Raw genomic sequence first — 25,662 nt, forward strand, 5'->3', positions numbered from 1 at the left:
AGAGATTCTTTTAAACTAAGAGTTTGTAGCAATATAAAGTAAGTACAGAGTGTCCGTGGGGTCTTAAAAAGGCCTTAAAAGTCTTAAATTCACTGAAATGTTGTGTTGTAGATCTTAATTCATTTTAAACAGATCTTAATTTCCCTGTGTCCAAGTAAAGCTACTCAATCTAGCCAACACCCAATCACTTATAATCTATTTCAAAACTTCTTTATATATATATATATATATATTTAAGCTTTTTATTGCAAAAAGATACAATTCACAACAGCTGTTAGACATTTTTACAGCAAATTCTCAAAAATAAAATCCCGAATCAGGAAAAGAAAACTAAAGCAACACATTCCTTTACATCAGTGGTCTCAAACTCAAGTCCTGGAGGTCCACAGCTCTGCACAGTTTAGTTCCTACCACCTCCAACTCACACCTGCTTAATAGTCTCGAGCAGTCTTGAACACCTTGATTAGTTGGATCAGCTGTGTTTGATTAGGGTTGGAGCAAAACTGCAGAGCTGCGGCTGTCCAGGAATTGAGTTTGAGACCTACGGTTTACATGATCTTTTATTAATACAAAAGCTATTTACAGAAATAACCAGGCCATTAAAAAAAAATCCTTAGTGTTTAGCCCTTTACAAGTCTAAAATTTCATTCATAAAGGCCTTAAAAGGGTCTTAAAAAGTCTTCAATTTGATTTGAAGAAACATGCAGAAACACTGAAGTATTTTCATTTTGGTTAGCCATTCCTTTTAATAAAAAATTGAAATCTGATCAACATACCTTTGGATTTTTTAATGAAACACTGCAGTTCTGAGAAATTCATTAGATCCGAGTTCTCTCAGGACTTTGATCATCTACATTATTCCAGCTAATATTTGAGTTAAGAATATTTATGAACCTGAAAGAGAATAATTATGATCCTGTACTGAATGTAATAATTCACATAATATCTTTATGTTGTTCAAAACTCTTAGTTTCATTTAATGTATGTAGAGCAGTGTTTCTCAACCACGTTCCTGGAGGACCACCAGAACTGCATGTTTTGCATGTCTCCTTTGTCTGTCACACCCATTACAGGTCTTTCAGCCTCTGCTAATGAGCTGATGATTTGAATCAGGTGTGTTTGGTTAAGAAGATAAGGAAAATGTGCAGAGCCGGTGGTCCTCCAGGAATGTGGTTGAGAAACACTGACGTAGAGAGCTGGAAACAGACATATAAAAGTGTTTATGTTGCTCCTTTCTAAGCAAATGCATACAGTGACAGATTCAAAAAGGCCAAAACCTGATATTTGTTTATGAAAATAGGTTTATGAAGTCATATATTAGGCTTAAATCATGTATTTATTATGTTCGAAATCTCTTTCACACTTAAACAGATTCAAACTTTGGATAAAACATGCATATATATATATATATATATATATATATATATATATATATATATACATATACATATACATATATATACACACAACACATACAATAATCTAAGTTTGAAAGAGCTTTCATTGTGGGTTCTTATAAGCTTTCAATGTGAAATCTCCATTACTGCGCTGGTCCTATTGTGTTAGATGTGTTATAAGAGCTACGGGTAGATTTGTTTTCTAAGGCATGGTGCACTAAAACCACCAGTGTATGTTTATATCTGGCTTTGAGCATCAATAGATGGCATGGTGAATAGTGCTCAGGAGAAAATGACACTTTGATATGAACCTGCTTGTTGTGCTTATGTACTCACCCATGTTTTGTTTTCTCCATCTGCAGGGTCCACCTGGTTTGAAAGGCGCTGAGGGCCCTCAGGGCCCCCCTGGCCCTGTTGTAAGTACTCTGTTTCTATGGTTTCCCATCACTCAACGTGAATAGCTTGCTCTCCCAAAAGCGGCATTCAATATTTAGGAGTCTGAGAGGGGTGAGGGAGTGGTCATGAAGATCTGAGGCTCGAAAACACCATTAAGGATTTAAAAGGGGTTCTTCGCTAACCAACATGCCCACAAACAAAGAACAGCTCGCCACTGATTCCTACTCACACTAAATGACAGATACAGAGTCGGACACCGCTGGATCGATGGCTCCCGCTGTGCCTCTTTAAAGAACGTGCAGTGGCTTTAGTTAACACTAGAGGGTGTGATGATGACCACCGGAGTGATTTGAGATAAATTCACAGTGCCAGTTCGTAATTACTTCCTCTTGGCATTTTATACCATAGCCGTTTCATTAGATTTCATGTGACGGGGCATGATGTGGAATGTTCTCAAGAGCCTTGCGAATTAAAACCACATTCTTTTCTTCGCAGATTCATTTCTCTTAAGCAAAAAAAACAGATAAGTATTGTCACCCTATAATTGCTCTTTTTCAGGCCTTGACAGCGCGCTGTGAGATTAGAATGGATGGATGAAAAGTCACTGAGGAGTTTTAAATTTGTCTGTGTCAGTCTGATAAAGGATACATTTGCATTTGTATGAAGATGCAAGGGTCTACAAATTAAACCACATTAAGAGAAAGAGATAAGGAGTCTAAGGGCGTGTTTGCCCACTAGTATGAGCAGATTTGGCACCCAGCAGAAAGTTTTTATGCTCCTTAAACAGCTCCCTTCAGAGAGGTCTCTGTGTTCTTCTGAGTCTGTCCCCAGCCCTCTGTAGCTCACTGCATTTGCTAAGCACAATGCACTGAACAAGACCACACACACACGCACACACACATCCTCATGGTTATTTAGGCTATTTCAGAGGGATAAATCCACGTTTGTAGAAGACCCTCTGTGCAGTGTGCAGGGCTTTTTAAAGCAAAGATCGAGTGCGCTATGATGCATAAATTGTCCCACATGGTTTATACAGGAACATAAATGTATACTGCAAATTTAGCAGCTTTTTGAGCAGAGATGTGGGACTAAATTAGTTCTAAATCTTTAAAAACTACCAGCACACCTTAGTAACTACATAGAAATACACTTACATCAGCTAGACATCTTAAAACAACCAGAATAATTAAGTGAGGGCATAAAAAATAAGCAACTATTTAGCAACAGCAAAGTAATATGAAAGTAAATGAACATCAGCATAGCAACTTTTAAAACAGTATAAACACCTTAGCAACTGCATATCAATGCCCTAACATATCAATATAACAACAGTAAAAACAACCAGAACACCTTAGCAACTGTTGTTTTGGATTATCAAATATGTCTTTTATGCAAGTGGGCAGGGCTAAATAGCTCTTTTATCATGACATTTGAACATTCTAATTGGTGGATTCTCCAGCATTATGGGTAATGTAGTTTTTCCTACACAAATTCTGCTATTACATATTTTAAAGGGGACCTATTATGCCATTTTTTACAAGATGTAAAATAAGTCTCTGATGTCCCTGGAGTGTGTATGTGTTGTTTTAACTCAAAATATAACAAAAATAATGTTTTACACCTCTTTAAAACTGCCCCTTTTAGGCTTTGATCCTAATTGTGTATTTTTGATGACTGTCGTTTTAAATTCAAATGAGATTTAAAATAGGGCGGAGCTACAAATACCTATGTGTCAGCATAGTGGCAGATTCATAAACAAGACTAGCATCCTATACCAATGAGGGAGAGATTGTGGGCAGGCCTTTCCCCTTTTGATGACACGTACAAAGGGAGAATGTCAATCAAAGTGTTTTTGCAGTGTTTTTATGAAAAAATAAATAAAAGGAATACATTTTTACAATTAGAAGCTGGTTATATTTACAGACTTTTACCACACAACTGTCTTTAGACCCCTTATAAAAGTAATTTTTGCACAAAAGGGTCCCTTTTAAAAATAAGTTGAACTAATTCAAACAGGTAGATTCGACTAAAGCATATAAACGGGTTAGCATCTACATACCATGTCTTTAAGGGTTATTCAATTAACAAATTTCCCTGTAGGGGAACATGAATGAGGTTTTTAATTTTGGTACCTGACTGTTGAGCACAGTCGTTAAATTGTTATGTCTGTGGTGTTGATAATAGGGTTCCCCTGGTGAGAGAGGTGCAGCAGGATCTGCTGGTCCCATTGGCCTGCCTGGACGTACTGGACCTCAGGGACCCCCAGGACCTGCTGGAGAGAAGGGTGCACCGGTAATTTAAAAAAATTGATTTAAAGATGATGCTATTACATTCCTTATATTACATAAAATATTTCTTACTGATGGTTTGTGATTGCTTTCAGCACAGCAACCAGATAACCTTTGCAGCATCATACAATTATATTAAGATTTAATTCCTGAAAATAATTTCAGGGAGAGAGAGGTCCTCTGGGTCCAGCCGGTCGAGATGGAGTTCAAGGTCCAGTTGGTCTGCCAGGTCCCGCAGGACCTCAGGGTCCACCTGGAGAAGATGGTGACAAGGTTAAATTCCGTTTTGATACACATTAACAGGTTTTGACAGGAGAACAGTTGATACAGTATTAATGCAATGCTTTCTCTGATCTGTCCCTACCCACAGCCAACTCACAGTTGGCACTGGAGGACTGTAACAGATTTCACTCCATCTTAACTCCCATTATACAGATTAATGGAAGAATGTTTTGTTTCAACACTTCTGAAGCTATATTCTCAGCGTACACTGTGAAAAATTTCAGAACAGTATTTTAGTTTTCAGATAATTTATCTTTTTATCCTATTGGCAAGTATTTATCTAATCAAATGTCGTTTATTTTGTGCTTTTTACAAGAAAAAATGATTTGACAATAGTGTAAAAAACATTCTTGTGTTTTTAAAAAATGTCTACTGAAAAAAACGGCCAACAAAATTCTCTCCTGTCACCCTAGCATTTCTCATATCTCTTCCCAGAATTCCTCCCCGTCTCTCATTTTTTGGAGAGTAATCATTCTTCATCATCACAAACGCACTGCACGACCATCTGAAACACACGCCTATCTCTCAGTCGCTCTCCCCTGCTGCCAATCCATCATCATCAGCAGAGGCGGCATATAATCAAATTAGCGCAGGGTACCATAAACGTTGTCTCTCCATCAGTATCTTCTAACAAGCTTCATGGCTTTACGTGCCAAGAATAACTTTTAGCATGTCCGATAGTTCAGACACGACATTTACTCTTTTATTTATAGTGAATCTCCATGCAGGTCAACAGCAATGTCATACCTTTTACTACACAGTTTATGGGTGGCTCTTTTATTTTTGAATCACCTGCATTGTAATAAAAAGAATACATATATCAGAAAATTGTAAATTAATATTAAATGACTTTTTTAAACCCTTTTTTTCAGGGAGAAGTGGGTGAACCAGGCCAGAAGGGAAGCAAAGCTGACAAAGGAGAACAGGTGAGCAAATTCGGTTGTAAAAGCTTGTTTTTACACGCACAGTAGGATTTGCATACAGAAACGATTGTATGTAAAATAGCATTTCCAAAGATGCTTTTAAACATCTGTATTTTTTCCACTTCTATTGGCATTAACTAAATCCATATGCCCAAATCCCAACCAACTAAATTATATTAATTTATTCATCTACCCCGCCATGCGTTTATCCACCAAAACCCATTTATTCATGCAGGAATCCATTCACCCACCACTCACTCATCCATCCAATCATCTACTGTACCTACAAAAACCCCATCTTTCCACCCAAATTTATCTACCATACCTGTCAAACCTCCAGTTTTTCCTGGGAGTCTCCCATATTTTACAATTCTATCCTGCTGTCATCCCGTGAAGTTTTTAATGTTTCTATGAAGGGTGGCAATAAACATCAAAGAGCCAATCCTCCCTTTACGCAACCCATACCACTGAACCACCAGAGGGCGCCCCTTGCTCTTTAATGTGAATCTTTTCTGTGCTTTCATTTTCTTTAGGAAATAAATATAATTATTTTACTTTGAAATAAAATTAAAAAATTAAAATAAAAAAGCAGGATTCCCATACTTTCCATTAGAGGCGCTGTCACCCCTCCTATGCAATCCTCAAAACAGTCAGTTCATGTAGCGGTGTGTGACTGTTAGACGCGCTCCATAGTGATACATAGATGCTGTTTTCCCAAACAGATTCTGTACATGCGATTTGAAGCAGAGAAAAAGTGGATACTCTGGGTTTTGGGTGCATGTTTGAACAGACATAGAAACATAATGATATCTAAACATATCGATCTTGGTGGATGTCTTTTAAACTCAACAAATTTTGTCTTGAATGAGCATAAAAAGTTAGGAAAGCAATCGAATGTTTTCATGAATTGGGTAAGCTAAAATTGTCCATAATGTATGTGTGTGAACGAGAGTATGGGTGTTTCCCAGTGATGGGTTACTGCTGATAGGGCATCCGCTGTGTAAAAAGTATGCTGGATGAGTTAGTGGTTCATTCCGCTGTGGCGACCCTAGATTAATAAAGGGACTAAGCCGAAAAGACAATGAATGAATGAATTCCGAACATGCATGACTTTCTTCTATGTTCATAGTACAAGTAAAGTCAATGGTTTTGGCATAAAGGCTGTCACAATGTGTTTTGTATTGAACTTTAAAATATTTCACTCTCATTTCTTTCATAAATCGATTTTAGACAAGGCACCATCGGACATCCCTGGCAACATGATGTGAAAATAAGGGATACCACCCCAAAAAACTAAATAAAATAAATAAACCTGTTCATCTGGAGGTGTTTTATTGTAAATACACAGTTGAAACGGTCAGTGATATGTTTTTTAGTATTATTAACAAAGGATAGAATAAATAGCATACATTACAAAAAGCAGCAAATAAATTGAAGTTTAGCTGATTAAAATGAATAGCTATTATAAAGAAATTGAATCAACTTATCAAATCTCATTAACCTTTTCACTGTATAATTTAAACATTCTGATTAAAGAACATTGAATCCTTCATTTAGATTTTTCGTTTGATCTCATTAAATAACAGTGGTGTCACTTTAAAAAGGCGCAGATCTATAATGAAAACATTTGATTGCTTTCCTAACTTTTTATGCTCATTTAAGACTATATTTGTTGTCCTCTTTCCTCTGGTGGTTCTGCAGTATGAGTTGCGTAAAGGGAGAATTGGCTCTTTGATGTTTATTGCCACCCTTCATAGAAGATTTAAAAATACGGGAGAAATACAGGAAAATATGACCATCGTAGCAAAAATGTCCCCAAATCAAATGGTTAAGATACTTAAAATTAGTTCATTTTTGGAAGTTATCATCTGGGCTATTGCTGGAAAAGTAATCTCTGTCAGTGAAAGTGTAAAAAACAGACATTTTCATCATGTGGACCACCTTTTTAACTTTTTTAAATTGACAGACAAAGGTTAATTGTCAATCACCGAATTGGTTATTGGGTCTTGACTTCTGGAATCAGCCCCTACTTTATAATATCCAACTAAAAAGTAATTATTGAGGAAATATAATTCCTATTACAGCTCTATTGTACTCATCTTCTCCTTGATTGTGTTGTCCACTAGGGTCCACCAGGTCCTCCTGGTCTCCAGGGACCGATTGGAGCTCCTGGACCTGCTGTAAGTTTAGAATGACCTCATCTATTATTTCCCTTCATTCAGAATATAAAGGAATGCACTGAAGCTCTGAATAATGGCTATTTCAGGGAGCAGATGGTGAGCCAGGTCCTCGTGGACAGCAGGGTATGTTTGGACAGAAGGGAGATGAAGGATCTCGGGGCTTCCCTGGACCTCCTGGTCCCATCGGTCTGCAGGTTAGTCTCAGTCTACCAATCACGGCTCAAATTTGAGCTAACGTTTTTATTTCGCTTAGCCCTAAGTCATCAGTCCCATGGTAACCCAGACAAATGCAACACAAACAGCATTAGCTGGTGGCCGTGGGCAGTAGATACACTGGCAGCTGTTTGGGATGTGAATTGATTTCCGTTTGATTTCGTCTCTGCTGGAAACACCACGTGAATAAAGTACACACTCGCCACTGACATGCAAGAGCCTGGTCTGTTGCATGAGCAGTTCAGGGTTTGGTTTGCTGGCTATATAATTACTTATAATTAGCAGAATAATTAAAGAGAAAGTACAAAAGGGGAAATCAAGAGAATTGAGGAGGAAAAAAAAAAGAGTTTAAAAATAATTTTGGACAATGTCGGATCCAAATTGTTTGTACAGTGTTTTAGCATTCTGAAATAATATAAATGCATATTGGTCGAAAGTAAAAAAAAGGAGTTTTCAAACATTGAAATATCAGAAGTCTAATATAGCTCATTTTTTTCAGTATTTTGAAGCAGAACAGTAAAGACTTGACATGATTTGCAGAAGAAACCCACTGGAAAGTAATTTGCCTGTTGTGACAGTTGTTTATATACTAAAAATCTCAATTAAGGAACACAGTGCAGTACCAAAATACTAACAGACATTAAAAATATGTGTACAATTTCAGTGCCACTTTCCTTTAAATTACTCATGTTTTTACCTGCATTATGTAATCAATGTTTAATAATTAAAAATGTAATAACATTTTGTGGACTATAATAACTTATGTGTCCCAGTACTGGATTGTGGCTGGAAGGGCATCCGCTGCGTAAAACATACAGTATACTGGAATAGTTGGCGCTTCATTCTGCTTTCTGCTGATAACTAAGGGACTAAGCCGAAGGAAAATAAATGAAATATTATATATATATATAGTTGAAGTCAGAATTATTAGCCCCCCTGAATTATTAGCTTCCCCTGTTTATTTTTTGTTCCCCAATTTCTGTTTAACAGAGAGAAGATTTTTTTCAACATATTTCTAAACATAATAGTTTTAATAACTCATTTCTAATAACTGATTTCTTTTATCTTTTATCTGCCATGATGACAGTAAATAATATTTCACTTGATATTTTTCAAGACACTTCTATACAGCTTAAAGTGACGTTTAAATGATTAACTAGGTTAATTAGCTTAACTAGGCAGATTAGGGTAATTAGGCAAGTTATTGTATATCTGTAGACTATCAAAAAAAATAGCTTAAAGGGGCTAATAATTTTGACCTTAAAATGGTTTTAAAAAATTCAAAACTGCTTTTATTCTAGCCGAAATAAAACAAATAAGACTTTCTCCAGAAGAAAAAATATTATCAGACATACTGTAAAAATTCCCTTGCTCTGTTAAACATCATTTGATACACTGTAAGCTACGGCGACAAAGCGCATATGAGATAAATGAGGTCAGTACATAATAACCGGTTATGATTATTACTGAACCAATAACCAAATGTCCTTATCTGCATCGCAGTGCATCAAAGAAACAATTAATTTTGACACCCCTTTATATATATAAGTTTATAAGTGCACCAAAACTAAGACAAGAATGGGTGTTGTTCAGTAGTTTCAGACAATTTTTATAAACTTTTTGGACCCACTTTAAATGTTGACTACTGTATATGGATTGTAACTGTTACTTTATTCATGTTTTAGTCTGTTATTGGCACAAAATGTATTGGAAATATTAAAGTAAACACTCTAACTGCATTTAATATAATTTATGTGTATATAAAAAAAAAGTCATTTAAATTTGACACTGAAATTGGATGACTCATAAAAATAAAATAGTAAAATATCATACAGCTGTCACTTTTGTCTAAAGAAGATTCTAATATATATATATATATATATATATATATATATATATATATATATATATATATATATATATATATATATATGTATGCAATAAAATATTCATTTACTTAACAGTAACATTATCAACCAAATAACAAGTATATTTTTCATTTATTTTTTCCAAAAAAATTTTAATTAATAAAAAGTTTAAAAACATTTTTTAAACAAAAAAATTAAAATATAAAAAATTATATATATATATATATATATATATATATATATATATATATATATATATATATATATATATATATATATATATATATATATTATTTTTTTTAATTAAAGGGCACCCATTTGACCTCTTTTACAAGATGTAAAATAAGACTATGGTGTCTCCGGAATGTTTGTAAAGTTGCACCTCAAAATACCTGTCTGAATATATTGTAGCTGTTTTTGTAGCCTGTGGCTTTAAATCCAGATCAGTTGCTTCTCCCCACCCACCACTCCAACATACGTGTCTGCTTCTTCTGCGTTACCTTAGATAAACAGCAGTCATTGACAAAGACAGACACGGATGAAGCTGAAATAAGGTCATTAGTAGAGTCTATTCAAGCCTTTCTGAAATGATGAGTCACACAAATGCCGTTTGCAGTACACACAAGCACACACACACATGCGTGTTTACTGACACCATGTAGCCAGGGTGATTATATCGTTATAGAATTACATAGCAATTTTACTCTCTTTATTGCAAACATGCTCTGTTTTAAAAACAATATAAAACTTATAAAATTAAATATTAAGGAGCAGCTGATCATAGAGACTTGTAACAGATGTTTTAATCCCAGTTTCTTTGCAAAAAGAGTTCTGTGGACATGTGTATACATGTTATTATGGAGACATGGCACCTGTCAATCAATTCAATGGGCGGGGAAAACCACACTCCTACGTCACGTTGCGGTGGGCCTCAAAATCACTGGGATTTTCATTCTATTTAACGTCAGGGGGAAAAAAGAGACTTATTGTGTTTCTATTACTCCAATATGACTGTGGACACACTATACCATCATCATAAGTCCCCTATAAAGGTAATTACTTACAATTAAAATAAAATGTAAATAATTACAATTCTCACTGACTCTATTTGTTTTAGTTTGCTTGCCTAGTTGTGAACCTCAAAAATCATTACCCACGTCATGTTTCAACGCTAAACACACTGTATTTGTAGACAATTCATATTAATCACTCATCTATCTCTTTCCATTTTGATCACATTATGATCTGAAGCCTCAAGGTTCTGCCAATTCTCTTTCCATCAATTAGCTGATTTCTCTAAAGGCGAGTCATTGCGGTAATGGAGTAACATCGACTGCTCCTGTAGTCCTCTTACACCACCAAACCTCTGAGCCATTTGATTCAATTGAGTTTTAATTGGGCGTAATGCACTTCCATTTGGATTTTATTAATTGCATTTAGTGACCTGGTCCAATAGACATTAGGCCAGTGCACACACACACACACACACACACACACCCCCTTCGGGCTATAATGAGTGTTTATGTTAATGATCTCTGACTAAGGGCTTCTGCCATGATGAGATCTCTTACCAGCAAGAGAATCAGCCAGCATGAAAGTGTCGGGCCTGCCAAGTCTGCAGGTCACATGGGTACTGGGCGAGTAAATATTAGACCAAATTAGACTTCAGATGTCCTCACTTCTGACATGCTATGGCTAACGAATGTACACCTTTGAATGAGCGGCCCCTGAAGTCGCTGCTTGTCAAGGCAATTAAGGAGTAAATGTCAAGGATCAAACAACAGGGTCACACTTAGTTTGTTTATTCGTCAGTGCAGGTGTGTTTAATCCAAAGTAGAGTTTTGGAGTTCCTTAAAAAGTAAATAAACTACTCACTGATGGATGTTTCACCTTTAGTGCTTGGTAAAATATGTAATTGGCCATTACTTAAGTTGAAACATGCCATGAATTTTTCAGGCAATCCTTGCAGAGATGAGCGTCAGGTAAAATTGCTTGTTGGTCCTCATTTAAGCCTGATATTAACATGCGTTTTTAACAATTCAGTGTGAATGGGGTGTAAAGCCTCACTTTGACCTCCTCAAGAGGCAGCTGAAAACACATTAGATCAGACTGGTGTTGTTTAGTAGACACTCATGTTGTCAAAAGACCACCTACAAAAGACCACCTACTCTCTATTTTAATTGAAATAGTTCATGAGTGTGTGTTTTGTAGTTTTAAAACTACAAAGTAAAGTGTTCATTAGTTTTAAAACGCATAAGTTTTGCTATAGTTATGCCTTCCCTCCACACTACCCCGGAGTGTTTTCAAAATGCTGAAGTGACAGTCATTGTTTTAAAATGGTCCTGCTGCGTGTCATTGTGGATGGAGCAAATGGAGACATCTGAAAACAGAGCTGTGGCTGCCGACATTCGCACTACCTTATTGGGGCCTTTTCTCAATATCAAATAGCCAACACAAATCATAGAATCAGTGTACGTGTTTACATAAATCAATAGGTATATTAACTTATCTTTGCACTCAGCCAAAACAAAAGCTGAAACAGCTTTCAGTGCATGCCAGAGTGTGTGTATGGTCACGTGATGTGCTTTTTCAATGGTGTAGTGTGGATGGAGAGCTTTTCAGAAACGCTAGATGAAACGCCAGTGTGGATGTGCATCGTTTTTCATTCTAAAATGCCGTTTTAAAACGAAAACGTATTAGTGTAAACGGGGCCTGAGTGTTTGACACATTGAGCATGTTGTATATGGTCAGACCTTCAATCTATGGTCAGGCATCGTGTTGGATTTATTGATTTTTATTGCACAAATAAAAAAATGCTTTGAGTTTTATTATTTATTTCTTATGGATGCCCCATTTTGGGACAGAAAGATTAAGGCTTTTTTTTAACATTGTTGAATCAAGTCATATTTTTTTAGTTCAGATGGTAGACTCAGAAAAAGTAGCCATGTATTGAACTGCTCAGAATATGGGAACTACTTAAAAAGTAGCCATGTATTGAACTGCTCAGATTATGGGAACTACTTAAAAATTAGCCATGTATTGAACTGCTCAGATTAGGGGAACTATTTAAGAGCAATCTTAATAAATTGGTTTTGGACAAAGGTGTCTTAAGGGAAACTTGAGGGTTAAGATGCGTTTTTTTTATCATTTTGGTGTGAAGGGGGTGTGAAACCTCACTTTTGACCTCCTCATTAGGTAGCTGAGAACACATTAGATCAGACTGGTTTTGTTTAGTAGAAGCTCATGTTATCAAAGCAGCTACAAAAGACCACCTACTCTCCACAATTTCAATTAAAATACAATCTTTTAAATCTGAAGATATATTACATTTTTAAAGTGCAATACTACGATTGAATACACAAAATACTAATCTTAAGAAAATCGGGCTATGTCTATACACACCAACCTGATTTCACCAAGTAGGACATGTTCCTGGATTAACATCTATGTCGTTCCTGGAACAACATTCCAGTCAGCCAATCAGAATTAAGGCATACATTTACCATTTATGTTAAGTTTAGGTTTACGGTTAGATTTATGCACTTCTACATGAGTGTTATCCAACTATTATTTCCCTCTGATTTTGTGAATAATTTACAGTTATGGTTGGGTTTACGCAAAGGGATTACATTGTTGAACAAAAATTATGTTCCAGGATCAACATAGATGTTATCGTACTTAGCAAATTCTTGACGTGCGTTTGTACACGATTACCAGGTTTAACAATTAATTATGTACAGAGTAACAAAACAAATGGAAAGCATCCTCAAGGAATGTTGTGTGACACAAGTGGTGACGAGAAGCACTGAAACATTTTAATACAAGAAACTGGACCTTGAAAGTTGCGGTCGACTGCAAATTCCTGCTTTGTAGTGGTTTTATTCATTCATTCATTCATTCATTCATTTTCTTTTCAGTTAGTCCCTTTATTAATCCAGGGTCGCCACAGCGGAATGAACTGCCAACTTATCCAGCATATGTTTTACGCAGCGGATGCCCCTCCAGCTGCAACCCATCTCTGGGAAACATCCATACACACTCATTCACACTCATACACTATGGACAATTTAGCTTACCCAATTCACCTGTACCGCATGTCTTTGGACTGTGGGAGAAACCTGAGCACCTGGAGAAAACCCACACGAATGCAGGGAGAACATGCAAACTCTACACAGAAATGCCAACTGGCCCAGCCGAGGTTCGAACCAGCGATATTTTTGCTGTGAGGATACAGCACCCCCTACTGCGCCACTGCGTCGCCCTATAGTAGTTTTATTCCCACATTATTCCATTTTTAAAAAGTCACTCACTTTTTAATCCTTCGGCTTAGTTTTAACAGGGTTGAAACTGATTTAACAGGGGTTGCCACAGTGGAATGTACCACTAATTACTCTGGCATATGTTTTATGCAGCAGATTATTTTTAAAAAAATCGTTGTCTTAATTCATTTTTTTCATGCATATGACTTGTTATGATCAAAATGGGTGCGGGTCTTCCACCAAATGTTCCCAATGAAGCCTTGCTCCACTCTGGAGAAATATATTTGCCAAATATGCATAGACAAGTTTCTATGCTGGTAGAATAGCTTTCATATTGAGCTCAGTGTTGAAAGTCCTGTACGTTTTTTACCCCTCACTTTTCTCTGGCTATATGAAAAGGTGACAAACAATCTAGTGTTTGCAGGGAACATGAGCTAAAAATCTGACAAAGTATATTAGCTGCTCTCTTAGATTGCAAGATGACAGAGAGTGAAACTCAATAAACGCTCTGCACTCCGCCTCTGCCTCTTCCATTTGCCATATGGCCCCTTTGCCTTTCTTCGCCAATTCTGAAATGAAGCATTATTGCTGTCCTCCGGTAACTGCGTCTGAGCCAGATTATTTTTCTCTTTTCATCAGAGGGTCCATTTTGTGGTGCCTCACAGCAACAGTGTGTCTTTGAACATTTCGTTGCATAGTTACTTTAGTCAGTATACTACAGCATATGGGTGCATGATTATTTAAACACAATATCCATTTTTTAACAGGGTCTTCCAGGACCACCTGGTGAGAAAGGTGAAAATGGAGATGTTGGTCCTATGGTAAGATATTTAAACCAATTATTATATTTTTTTTAGCTTATTTAAATGTATATTTTATTTTCATATACATTTCTTTTGACCTATAGCGATAAATCAAATTGTATTTGTTTATTCACAGGGTCCTCCTGGTCCACCAGGTCCCAGAGGACCTCAGGGTCCTCCTGGTGCTGATGTAAGAACATTTGTCAACATTGAACAGTTTACCCCATTAGCGAATCCTTTAATTTACATCACTTTGTTTAACTGGATTGCTTTAGTGTTAATGGTTTCCACATATGGCTCTTAACAAATCGACATCTTTTATTGAAGGGCCCGCAAGGTCCTCCTGGTGGAATAGGAGGAATGGGAGCCGTGGGTGAGAAGGTAAGTGTATTCCCAGTGTTTATTCCCCAAAAATATGGCGCACATGGTCCAATTTCAAATCTGACATTTATTCATTCATATTGTGTGTATTTTTATGTCTGATTTAATTTTAAAAAACGATTAAAGCCTACATAACCGCAGTTCTGATGATACGCCTCCATTTCACCGCTATTTGGCAGGCCCACAGACAATCAATATTTAATGTTGTGGCTGGCTGTGGAGATGAATTTAGAATATTTACCAGGTCACCATGATGCTGGAGTTGAGCGTTATGTCTATGTTTCTGTTCAGATTAGCTAAACTAAGCGCTGCTATGACTAGATAAACTAAGAAGTATGCTTTATTTAGATACTAGTTCTTATGAACCATTCCATTCAGAAGAGAGATGAGACAAATTCATCTCTTGAACTTGATAGTGCAAGTTTTTTTATCATAAAGTCAGAAAAAGGCAACTAAACTGTTAGCAAGAGTCTGTTTGTCAACAAAGAAACTGTTGAAACTGGAATTACCACTGAAGCTCCTAAATGTAATTCTGACAGCTGGAAATTTTAGTTTTTTTGGTCAAATGGAACACAAATTATACAACACAATCATGTGGTATTGTGCCACCGCTTCTAACTAATAATATGCTCCACAGGGTGAGCAAGGAGAAGCTGGCAACCCTGGACCTCCTGGCGAGCCTGGACCTGGGGTAAGTGCAGTTTTTAGGAGAGATATGTGTGATGGTGCGGGTAATCACTTCCTGTAAGCTTTTCCAGCTTTATTGATTGTCTCGAATTAAGTGGTCACACTAAGTGAGTCACTAAATTGCAGGAATGATTTCACTCAAATGTTTCCTCTCATCATACCAAGAACAGCTTTATCCAAGTTGCAGAAAAAATATTACACACACACTATAGAATTAATTAACTTTAAGTGTCTGTATCACCAGCAATCAAATGTTCATAGAATTTTTCCTCTTGAAAAAAAAACTATAAAAAACATTCATTGATTACAACTTCACTAGAAAAACAGCAGATTAGTTTCATATATTCCTAACATCGCTGACATAGATGACTTCTCACTTTAACACTTAGCTGGTGTTCATTTTTTGTCACAAAAGCCTTGAGGAACTTCACAAGTGGACCTCATGGGGGGGAAAATCAAAAGTTACTTTTGTAATTGACAGAATCGCCAAATTACAGATGGAAATTCAGCTAGTCAAATCTCTTGCCTGTCAATACTGACATGAATGGCTGATTAACTCTTTTAAATAGCTACATTAAAATGTAGAGTGTGGCTGCACTCATTGTTATCAGGGTGCTTTTGTTCATGAAGTGCCTATGGGCTCTTTATTCGGCCCTTTCATCTTTGCTATAAATGCTGCAGGGCCCGAAAGGTGAGAGAGGAGAGAAAGGTGAAGCTGGTCCCCCTGGTGCTGCTGGACCTGCAGGCCCCAAAGGACCCCCTGGAGATGATGGACCCAAGGGTAACCCTGTAAGTGTGACACAACTGACATGTGCTCCTATTTCACATTTTTATCAAACATTAAATGTTTGAAGCCTCTATAAAAGTCAGGTGACATGAGCCTTATGAACTATTAAAACTATAGATGAATTATGCTAATAAAATATAGAATTTTCACCATTAATTGTAAATTATTTTAGTAGTAAGTGACCAAATTAAGTAGTGTAATTGTATTACAATGTATACAGTGTCTCAAATTTATACATTTATTTTAGTAGAGCTTATTGTTAGGGACATATTAGAATTCAGCTCTTAAGTTGCAAGTTGGCCATGTAAGTTTCCTCTAAGTGCTCCGGTTTCCCCCACAGTCCAAAGACGTGCTGTAGGTGAATTGAATAAACTAAATTGGCCGTAATGTATGTGTGCGAATGCAAGAGTGTATGGGTGTTTCCCAGAACTGGGTTGCAACTGGAAAGGCATAACTTGGTGGTTCATTCCGCTGTGGAGACCCCAGATAAATAAAGAGACTAAGCCGAAGGCACAAGAATGAATGAAGTTGCCTGTCTGTTAAATTGTGTTTTCAATCTTTTTTTCTATAGGGCCCTGTTGGTTTTCCTGGAGACCCAGGTCCACCTGGTGAGCCAGGTGTTGCTGTAAGTGCCAAAATCCATCAATTATACAACTGTACTTTATTTTTCCCTAAATTCTGATACTTTCCATGTACATAGACCTTGTAAATAGATAAAGGCATCTGCTTGTTTGGTCAATTGTCAAGTTATTTGCCTCTAAAATTTCTGTTTGTTTCTAAAATCCTCAGGGAATAGATGGAGGCCCAGGAGAGAAGGGAGAAGATGGAGAGTCTGGTCAGCCAGTGAGTAGTAACAGTATTTACAGGCCATGCTTTTGTAATTTCTTGCTGTACGCATACTTGGTCATTTAATTCAGGCAATAATTAACCAAAATATAACCATTTAAATTGCAGAGCATTGTTATTTGCTATTGCATAAGTATATGTACATGCTCAGTGCAGATAGATTAATAAACTGTGATTGGATATAGGGAAGTCAAATATAATTGACTGAGCCTACAGTGGCGGCTCATAAATTGCAGTCCTTATTAACATTTATTATAGTAATTTGAATTTTCCACTGCAGGGAAATTGGTTAATTTACCATTAAATTCAGTGTATCGAAATCTCCAGGTTTGCAAATGTGAACATCTAGCATTGGGAGTCCCTCTGCAAGGCCCATTGATATGCTACATCTCTCTATGAAAGTTTAATGAGGGGAGATTTGTTTACAGCAGCAAACTTTCACAGAACTGCTTCCTCTTTTTGATTAGATGTTTATTATTTTTAAATCAAATCAATCACACAGCTGAACAATTTTGCTCAGTTGTAGCCATCCTATATTGGTGTGATTGTGGAACCCTAGTGTCTCTTCATTATGTTTAGTTAATTTCACAAAACTGCTGAAAGAGAAAGTTTAGTTCCAGAAAGTTTAGTTACTGTATAAATCTCAAAGTTTTTTTTCTGTGATAAGCTGATTTTGTAGAGTTGTTTCTAATTCAAACCTCCTTTCGCTTTATTTTAGGGACCCCCTGGTCCTTCTGGAGAAGCTGGTCCACCAGGACCTCCTGGAAAACGAGTATGTACAGACTTCAGTACTATTAGCATATTGATCTGTTGTTTCTTTCTGACATGGATAACAAGCCATTTGCTATGATCAATATTATTTTTATATTCCAAGAAATAGAAAGATAGTTTTTCTTACTCAGACTAGAACTAATAAACCAGCTATTGATTGATTTATTGATTGAAGATTCTGACCTGTGCAAAACAGTCACGAATTTAGTTAAAAACACTCATCAGCACAGATGATTGGTTGTTTTTCACCCAGAGTCATTCGCTTAACGACAAAGTGAAAAAACAAAGTCCTTCGCAGGATGATGAATAGCACATACTGAATCATCAGACTGAAATCGAAAACAGCATTTAAACGCCATCGGAGCCAGAACTCATTTCCTCCACTGTAGTCCTACATCTCTCTCAGGATGAAAGAAGAAAATCAGTCCAGACGTTATATTGATCCCAGGCCTGTTTGAGTGACAGAGATGAGGGGACGGCGGTGTAAAGGATGTTACAGAGGAAGGGGAAATATAACTGTCACATTCGGGACAGGAATTAGAGATCCTCTCCCATCGCTATATCACAAGAAATTTGTTCTGCCAAATGACACGTCATCGGCTCGCAGAAAATAGTGTTGTTTTGCCAGTCACGAAAATAACCGATCATTCTTTTTTTCCGAACTGGGGGAAAAGTAAACTTTTTCAATTTATATAGTACTGAAGTGTTTCTCATGACACTCTATTGAACCCCCAAGTGAAATGTTATTTCCGCTTGTCTTTTGCCGAGTATCAGTACTGCATTTAACTTACAGTAGATCCTTTGTGGTCTTCAGTGGTGCATAAAGTCATCAAATTGTGCATTATAATGTGGTATAACCATTGAGATATTTAACTTAAAGGGATAGTTCACCCCAAAATGTAATTCTCCCATCAGAGATGTACAGGTAGGTTAACTTTTTTTTTCTTCAGTAGAACATTTAAGAGATTTGACAGGAAAATGTGTTTCTTGGAGATTTGCTAAAGATAAATCAGTGACTACCAACATATGAGAGTCAGATAAACATATACACTACCTGACAAAAGTCTTGTCTTCGATCCCAGTTGTAAGAGCAGCAAATAATAACTTGACTTTTAGTTGGTCATTTGGAAAAGTGGCAGAAGGTAGATTTTTCCAATGAATCATCTGTTGACCTACATCCCAATCATCACCAATACTGCAAAAGACCTATTGGAACCCGCATGGACCCAAGATTCTCTGAGAAATCTGTCAAGTTTGGTGAAGAAAAAAAACATGGTTTAGGGTTACATTCAGTATGGGGGTGTGCGAGAGATCTGCAGAGTGGATGGCAACATCATCAGCCTGAGGTTTCAAGACATTTGTGCTGCCAATTACATTACAAACCACAGGAGAGGGCAAATTCTTTAGCAGGATAGCGCTCTTTATACTTCAGCCTCCACATCAAAGTTCCTAAAAGCAAAGAAGGTCAAGGTGCTCCGCATACGGAGTTGATCAGACTCCACGCAGCTCCCGGACTACTCTCCAATGGGAATAAATGACTTCTGGTCTGTCGCTTGTCATTTGTTGTGTGCAGTGGAAAGGCTGCTTTAGTCTAATTTGTAGTGAACCTACTTTGATGGAAATTGAAATTGGTGAAATTGTTGTTCGTTCTTGTTTTGGATCTTGTATTTACTTATGGACCCTTTTCACAAGACTGTCATGACGCGGTCATCCTTAAATTTAAGTTAATTTAAGTTTTAAGTATTAAGTTTTTAATACTTAATTTTTTTTAAATTGTGTGAGCATTTATATGTTTTTTTTTTTTATTGTATAGTATTATCTTTGCATCAGATTACAAAAAATATATATACGTGTTGCTTGTGTGAGGTGTTTCTAACACAGTGTCTATGGTGCAGGACAGTAAACCTGACGTTGTTCTCCCTTCTGGCTGCCGTTATCAGTCTCACACAATTGTTTTTTCCCTTTTTCTAAAAGTCTTGATAACATTATCGTGGAGTTTTTTTATTATATCTTATTTTTTCAGCAAATAGGATTGTAAAAAAAAGATTTGTTGTACTTTCCCATTCACTGTGCTCTGCGTTTACCTAACTTTGACGACTTCCGCTACTGAGAAACCCGGAAATGTGAAAAGGGTCCATTGTACCAATTTTGATTGGATCAGCTTCAATTGGTGTTAATAGGTGTAAATAACGTCCTATAATACCTATTTTGAGTCCCTTTGAACCACATACTCTATGAACTCAGAACTCTATAAGGCAAACAGTCCCGGTTGAATTTTATGAACCAGCCCAAGCAACACTGGTATATCCCATTATTTCTCCATAAAGCTTTATGGCATCTCTCCGCACACATGCATCCATTATTCATGCAAAACGTAGAGAAAACACCACTCGCTTTCCCAATATTCTTGATGGAGCTCTCCCTGGAAAAATTATACACCCTATCAGCATACGTGGACAGCAGCGCCTGACTGACTGTGGCTGGAGAAACTGCCATTTCATCAGCAAAGGTGTTTTAATCCTGCGAGAGGAAGACGGTCGTGGGAAGACTGATCTGGTGGAATTAAGTCTCCTGCATCAATAATTTCGGCTGGAGCTTATTTTGCATCAAACACGGAGATGAGCTGCTTCCTCAGCATTTCATAGACTGCAGTTGGAAATGAATATGGAGATTCCCTTTTCTTATTCTCTCTCTCTCTCTCTGTTTATTTCTTCAGTCTTTTCAGTGAGACAGTCCCCAGACTATTAACTATCTTGAGAATTATTGAATTTTTGTGAATCCTCTGGCTGTCATTAGTTGATTTCTTCCCCCCTCTTCGTTAAATTTACATGTGGGAAATCACGCGGAGGAGACTGGGGCAAATTGTCACAAGTTATACCTCAGAGACTATCAGGTTTAGAGTCGAAAATCCAATTACACAAGTGTATATTTTATCTAGCAGTGGGTTTAAGCGACAGTTCTTTTAGTCTTTTAGTTAATTGATTTGTGAATAAAAGTTCACACGCTGTAAAAACATGTTGGGTTTCACACAATCAATTTGTGTTGGGACAACATGAAGGAATTAAGTTAGCTTATTAGTTTTTGATAATTTAAGTGGATAAAACATAAAACAATTAAGTTGTACACAAAAAACTCTAGAATAGTGTTGTTTCAGCTCATTTTAAATAAGTAGCTTGTAATTTTGTAGTTTATACATTTTTGAGTGCACATCTTGTCCAATAATCACAAGAGGCTTTGTTTTTTCCTTTTAATTGAATGTTTTGTCCATTTTATTTAGAGGATCAAACAGTAAATGTTATGAACAATAAATTGGCAAGCATAATCCCTCAACTCTGAATCTGCTAAAATTCTGATTATAATATTCACTGTAAAAAATGCTGGGTTACACATAAATCATATATGTTGTCCCAACACAAATCTAGTAAGTTAACGTAATCGTTTTTACAAATTTAAGTGGATTGAATATAAAACAATTAAGTTGTAATGTGTGTATTTATTGACAATTATTGTGTATGGCCATACACCCAAGCGCTTCCACCATTAGTGTGCAGTATCCTTGGATGATGTGATAGCAGCCACAGGACAACGGCGCCAGTGTGCTCACAACACACCAGCTATTAGTGGAGTGGAGAGACAGTGATAGAGCAAAAATGAGAAGTGCCATAGGATTTTTATTGACCACAGAGAGTCAGGACCTTGGTTTAACATCTCATTCAAAAGACAGCGCTCACTGACAGTATAGCATCCCCTTCACTATACCGGAGCATTAGGACCCACACAGACCGCAGGTTGAGCGCCCCCTGCTGGCCTCACTAACACCCCTTCCAACATCAACCTATTTTTTTTCCATGTGGTCTCCTATCCAGGTACTGCCCAGGCTCAGCCCTAATTAGCTTCAGTGAGTAACCGGTTTTGGGCAGCAGGGTGACATGGCTGTGGGTTTAATAAAAACATAAGAATTGTGTTGTTTAAACTAATTTAAAATAAGTAGTATAAACAAGCAACAAAAGTCATTTTTTGAGTGATTAAACTCTGATAGATCATATCGACCTGCAATTACAACTTATAAAGTCCAGTTCTAAAGGAAAAATGACTATTTTCTAACAATTTTCTAACAATCGGCAATTCATTCCATTGTGATAACAGGGACTAAGCCTAAAGAAAATTAATGAATAAATTAATGCAAGTTTAATCTTACAATTCTTATAAGTGCATGAAGACATGAAGTATATCGCTCTCAAATTTCAGTTATGAGATAAAAAGTCACAGGTGCTTTTTTATTACTCTGTGGGAAAAACAAGGTATCGTAAAAACTTGTTAGTTCAGTAGAGAAATTTAAGGTGTTTTTACACCTGCCTTATTTAGTTTGGTTGAACCACACTATGGGGGGTGGGGGGGTCATTACCTGATGGATCGTTGGTAATATTTCCGAAAGATGACCATGTCGCAGTTTAGCTAAATTAATTCACGCCTCCTCCTGAAGTTACTTGTGATGCACCTTCGCTGTTTGCAATGCATTAAAACATTGTTTTCCAGCTCCAGCCGCGAAAATTGTATAGTTCTTTCGAGAATTGTATACATTCTCAAAATGTATAGTTTGTATAAAGTTATGTATACAAACTATATATTATACTATGACCAGGGATACAATCAGCCTGCGCAGTCATCCCTCCATAGTAAAAAGCAACATTTTATGTCTGCCGGTTTGTTTACTTGTGGGAGTTCCATTGGCATTTTCCCGCATGTTAATTCTAACAAGTCGAAAAGCGGTTTAGGAAATATGTTCAATAACATCTGGCCAATGAGTGATGTGGATTTTGTCACATGACTGCATTTTGGTTCTTTTCAACTGGTTTGGACCAAAGCAATCAGTGTGGTGCGAAAAGGATCCAAAGACTGCAGAAAAATGCTACAATGTAACATTTGTTGCCCTTGGTCTGGATTAAATGAACCGAACCACAGATGTGAAAGCACCTTTAGTTATACTTAGTGGACCAAACTTGCTATTGCAATAATTGTTTTGTTGTTTCTCCTGTATACAATCTTTCAAATATTCAATAGCCCTTGTTTTGCAGCCAGTGCTCGGAAATATTGACTTGCATAAAACTGAAAACTAGCCCCATTCAGCTTCACAAATAAGAGCATATGTTCAAACAAAAGACCTTCAAGAAATGCAAACGGCTCCATTTGCCCATGAATAGCCATGAAGCGAGATCTGTGATGTCTCACCATGACCTTTTCCCCATTTGTTTTATAGCCCAGCAGAGAAAAAATGCTCAAACACACCGTCCTTTTCTCTGTCCGCAGGGACCCCCGGGGGCGCATGGAGCTGAAGGCAGACAAGGAGAGAAGGGCGCCAAGGTAAAAGCATCTTTCCGAATCAATTCAGCCTCCAATGCAATAATTAAAGCACAGCGAGTCAAGGGAGAACTAACTTCTTTGACAGAGAGACTCACCATTAATACATGTGGATGGATTGGCACTGTGGGACTGAAGTGTGGAAGGATTTAGCTTTAGTTCATCGACCCCTATAATCGATTTGCATATTTGATATTTGATGTATTTGGATATTGCATATTTGAGGTATGCAGAGATAATGTAATGCTTTAATATAATATAATATAATATAATATAATATAATATAATATAATATAATATAATATAATATAATATAATATAATATAATATAATATAATAAAATATAATATAATATAATATAATATAATATAATATTAAACATTTTCCTAGCTGAAATAAAATAATGCATTTATTATTCTTAGTTAAAATGTTAATTTCAACATTTTCTAATACATTATTAAAATCAAACAAACGTTTTCTCCTAATAAAATGTAATGGGCCTAAGCTAACATTGAATTGTTATTAATATTGTTATTGACTACATTTTATTTTTTTAATAAATAAATATTTCCTTTGTAATATATTTGATGGAATATATATATATTTTTTTACAAAACTTATTTAAATTGAATATGTAACTTATTTAACTTAAATATGATATATTTTTACTAATATTTGTTTCATTTAACTTCAAGTCGGAAATTAATCAAGGTTTTTATTGTTTATTTATTTAGCTATTTTTACTATTTTTAAATACTTTTCTTTCTTTATACTTCATACATGATAATTCAATGTGAACTGCATACCATACGAATATGTGCACACCATATATATATAAATATACATATATATATATATATATATATATAAATATATATATATATATATAGAGAGAGAGAGAGAGAGAGAGAGAGAGAGAGAGAGAGAGAGAGAGAGATTTTATTATCTTAATTTATTTTGTTTACAGAGTTTGAGGTTTACTGTATCATTATTATTCACACCTTAAAGTTTACTTTGATTGTTCAGTATTTATGCTTTACCATCGAACACGATTTTTAACATTTTATTTATCAAGTTTAAGAGTCTCTTTAACACTTGTTTATTTTCTTATAAAGATTATATTCTATAAATAATAATAATAATAATCTATAAAATCGTATAAAGATATTATTTTGTTTAAATTTTTTTTTGTTTTTGACTATTACAACTATTGGCCTCAGTAATGTTGGTAAATTTAAATAAAGTGGTTAAATAAAAAATATAAATATTCCTAAATGGATTAAAAAAATGTTTCAATAATTATCAATACCGAATGTTACAAAACATGATCATTTTTATTGCAATATTGCCCAGCCCTAATATATATACAATTCCCTTTCCACTTTATCTTTAGGGAGAAGCAGGACTTGAGGGTCCACCAGGTAAAACTGGACCAGTTGGCCCTCAAGGACCCTCTGGAAAGCCTGGTCCTGAAGGTCTCAGAGGAATCCCCGGTCCAGTCGTGAGTCCTAATCTCTCTCATAACTACAAAAACTCCACCATTGCACATAAACACATACACACTGGCCCCAAATACTCTCTGGACATTTGTGATGCACCTAAAGTACTGTGAATTGATTACATGAAACCAAATGGCATCTGCAAACAAACGATGCTTGACCTTTTCTCTAAACTTCCTCAAGTTTTACTTATGAATATTAAATATGTGGCATGGCATTTCTAACTGATTACTCCTCACCAATGTCAATGCCAAGGGCTTGTGCGTGTTTTTAAAGTTGTTTGTGTACAAGGTCAGCTCCTCTTTTCTTTTCGGTGCAGACAATCACACATTTTTAAGTATTCAGATCATCTTTGGAAACTGAATAGCCTAAATGCACAAAATAATATGAAACACCTCACAGAATAAAAACTCACCTTTTTTATCCAGTCTGTATATTCTATTGAAAAATCGGTATCTTATTCTTGTCTACTTTTTTGTAGATTCTAGGCTATTAATCATTGTTTAGGCCACACTTAATCAATGGTAATCCCAAAGCAAAAGAACCATGCAATAATGGCTGTTGTAATTGGATGGATTTTTATAGGGTGAACAAGGACTTCCTGGTGCTCCTGGACAAGATGGTCCACCTGGACCAATGGTAAGAGAAAAGATTGTGTTTCTCTTTCTTTTTCTTTCTGTCAACTCTTCATCTTCTCTCTTGCTCTCTCTCTCTTTGTACATGG

At 36.2% G+C, this 25,662-nt stretch overlaps 1 protein-coding gene across 1 annotated transcript in view; it reads left to right on the top strand.

Moving 5' to 3' along the window:
- Positions 1-25,662, top strand: part of col11a1a (collagen, type XI, alpha 1a) — a 130,497-nt gene that overhangs the window by 86,714 nt on the left and 18,121 nt on the right. The window contains exons 42-58 of the mRNA XM_056451152.1: positions 1,760-1,813; positions 3,978-4,085; positions 4,247-4,354; positions 5,236-5,289; positions 7,413-7,466; positions 7,553-7,660; positions 14,574-14,627; positions 14,746-14,799; positions 14,937-14,990; positions 15,628-15,681; positions 16,359-16,466; positions 17,036-17,089; positions 17,254-17,307; positions 18,029-18,082; positions 23,389-23,442; positions 24,833-24,940; positions 25,524-25,577. Of these exons, the coding sequence (XP_056307127.1) occupies positions 1,760-1,813; positions 3,978-4,085; positions 4,247-4,354; positions 5,236-5,289; positions 7,413-7,466; positions 7,553-7,660; positions 14,574-14,627; positions 14,746-14,799; positions 14,937-14,990; positions 15,628-15,681; positions 16,359-16,466; positions 17,036-17,089; positions 17,254-17,307; positions 18,029-18,082; positions 23,389-23,442; positions 24,833-24,940; positions 25,524-25,577 (1,188 nt within the window). The remainder of the gene's footprint in view (positions 1-1,759; positions 1,814-3,977; positions 4,086-4,246; positions 4,355-5,235; positions 5,290-7,412; positions 7,467-7,552; positions 7,661-14,573; positions 14,628-14,745; positions 14,800-14,936; positions 14,991-15,627; positions 15,682-16,358; positions 16,467-17,035; positions 17,090-17,253; positions 17,308-18,028; positions 18,083-23,388; positions 23,443-24,832; positions 24,941-25,523; positions 25,578-25,662) is intronic.

The sequence above is a fragment of the Danio aesculapii genome, chromosome 24 (assembly GCF_903798145.1).
Source record: "Danio aesculapii chromosome 24, fDanAes4.1, whole genome shotgun sequence".
Taxonomy (NCBI): Eukaryota; Metazoa; Chordata; class Actinopteri; order Cypriniformes; family Danionidae; genus Danio; species Danio aesculapii.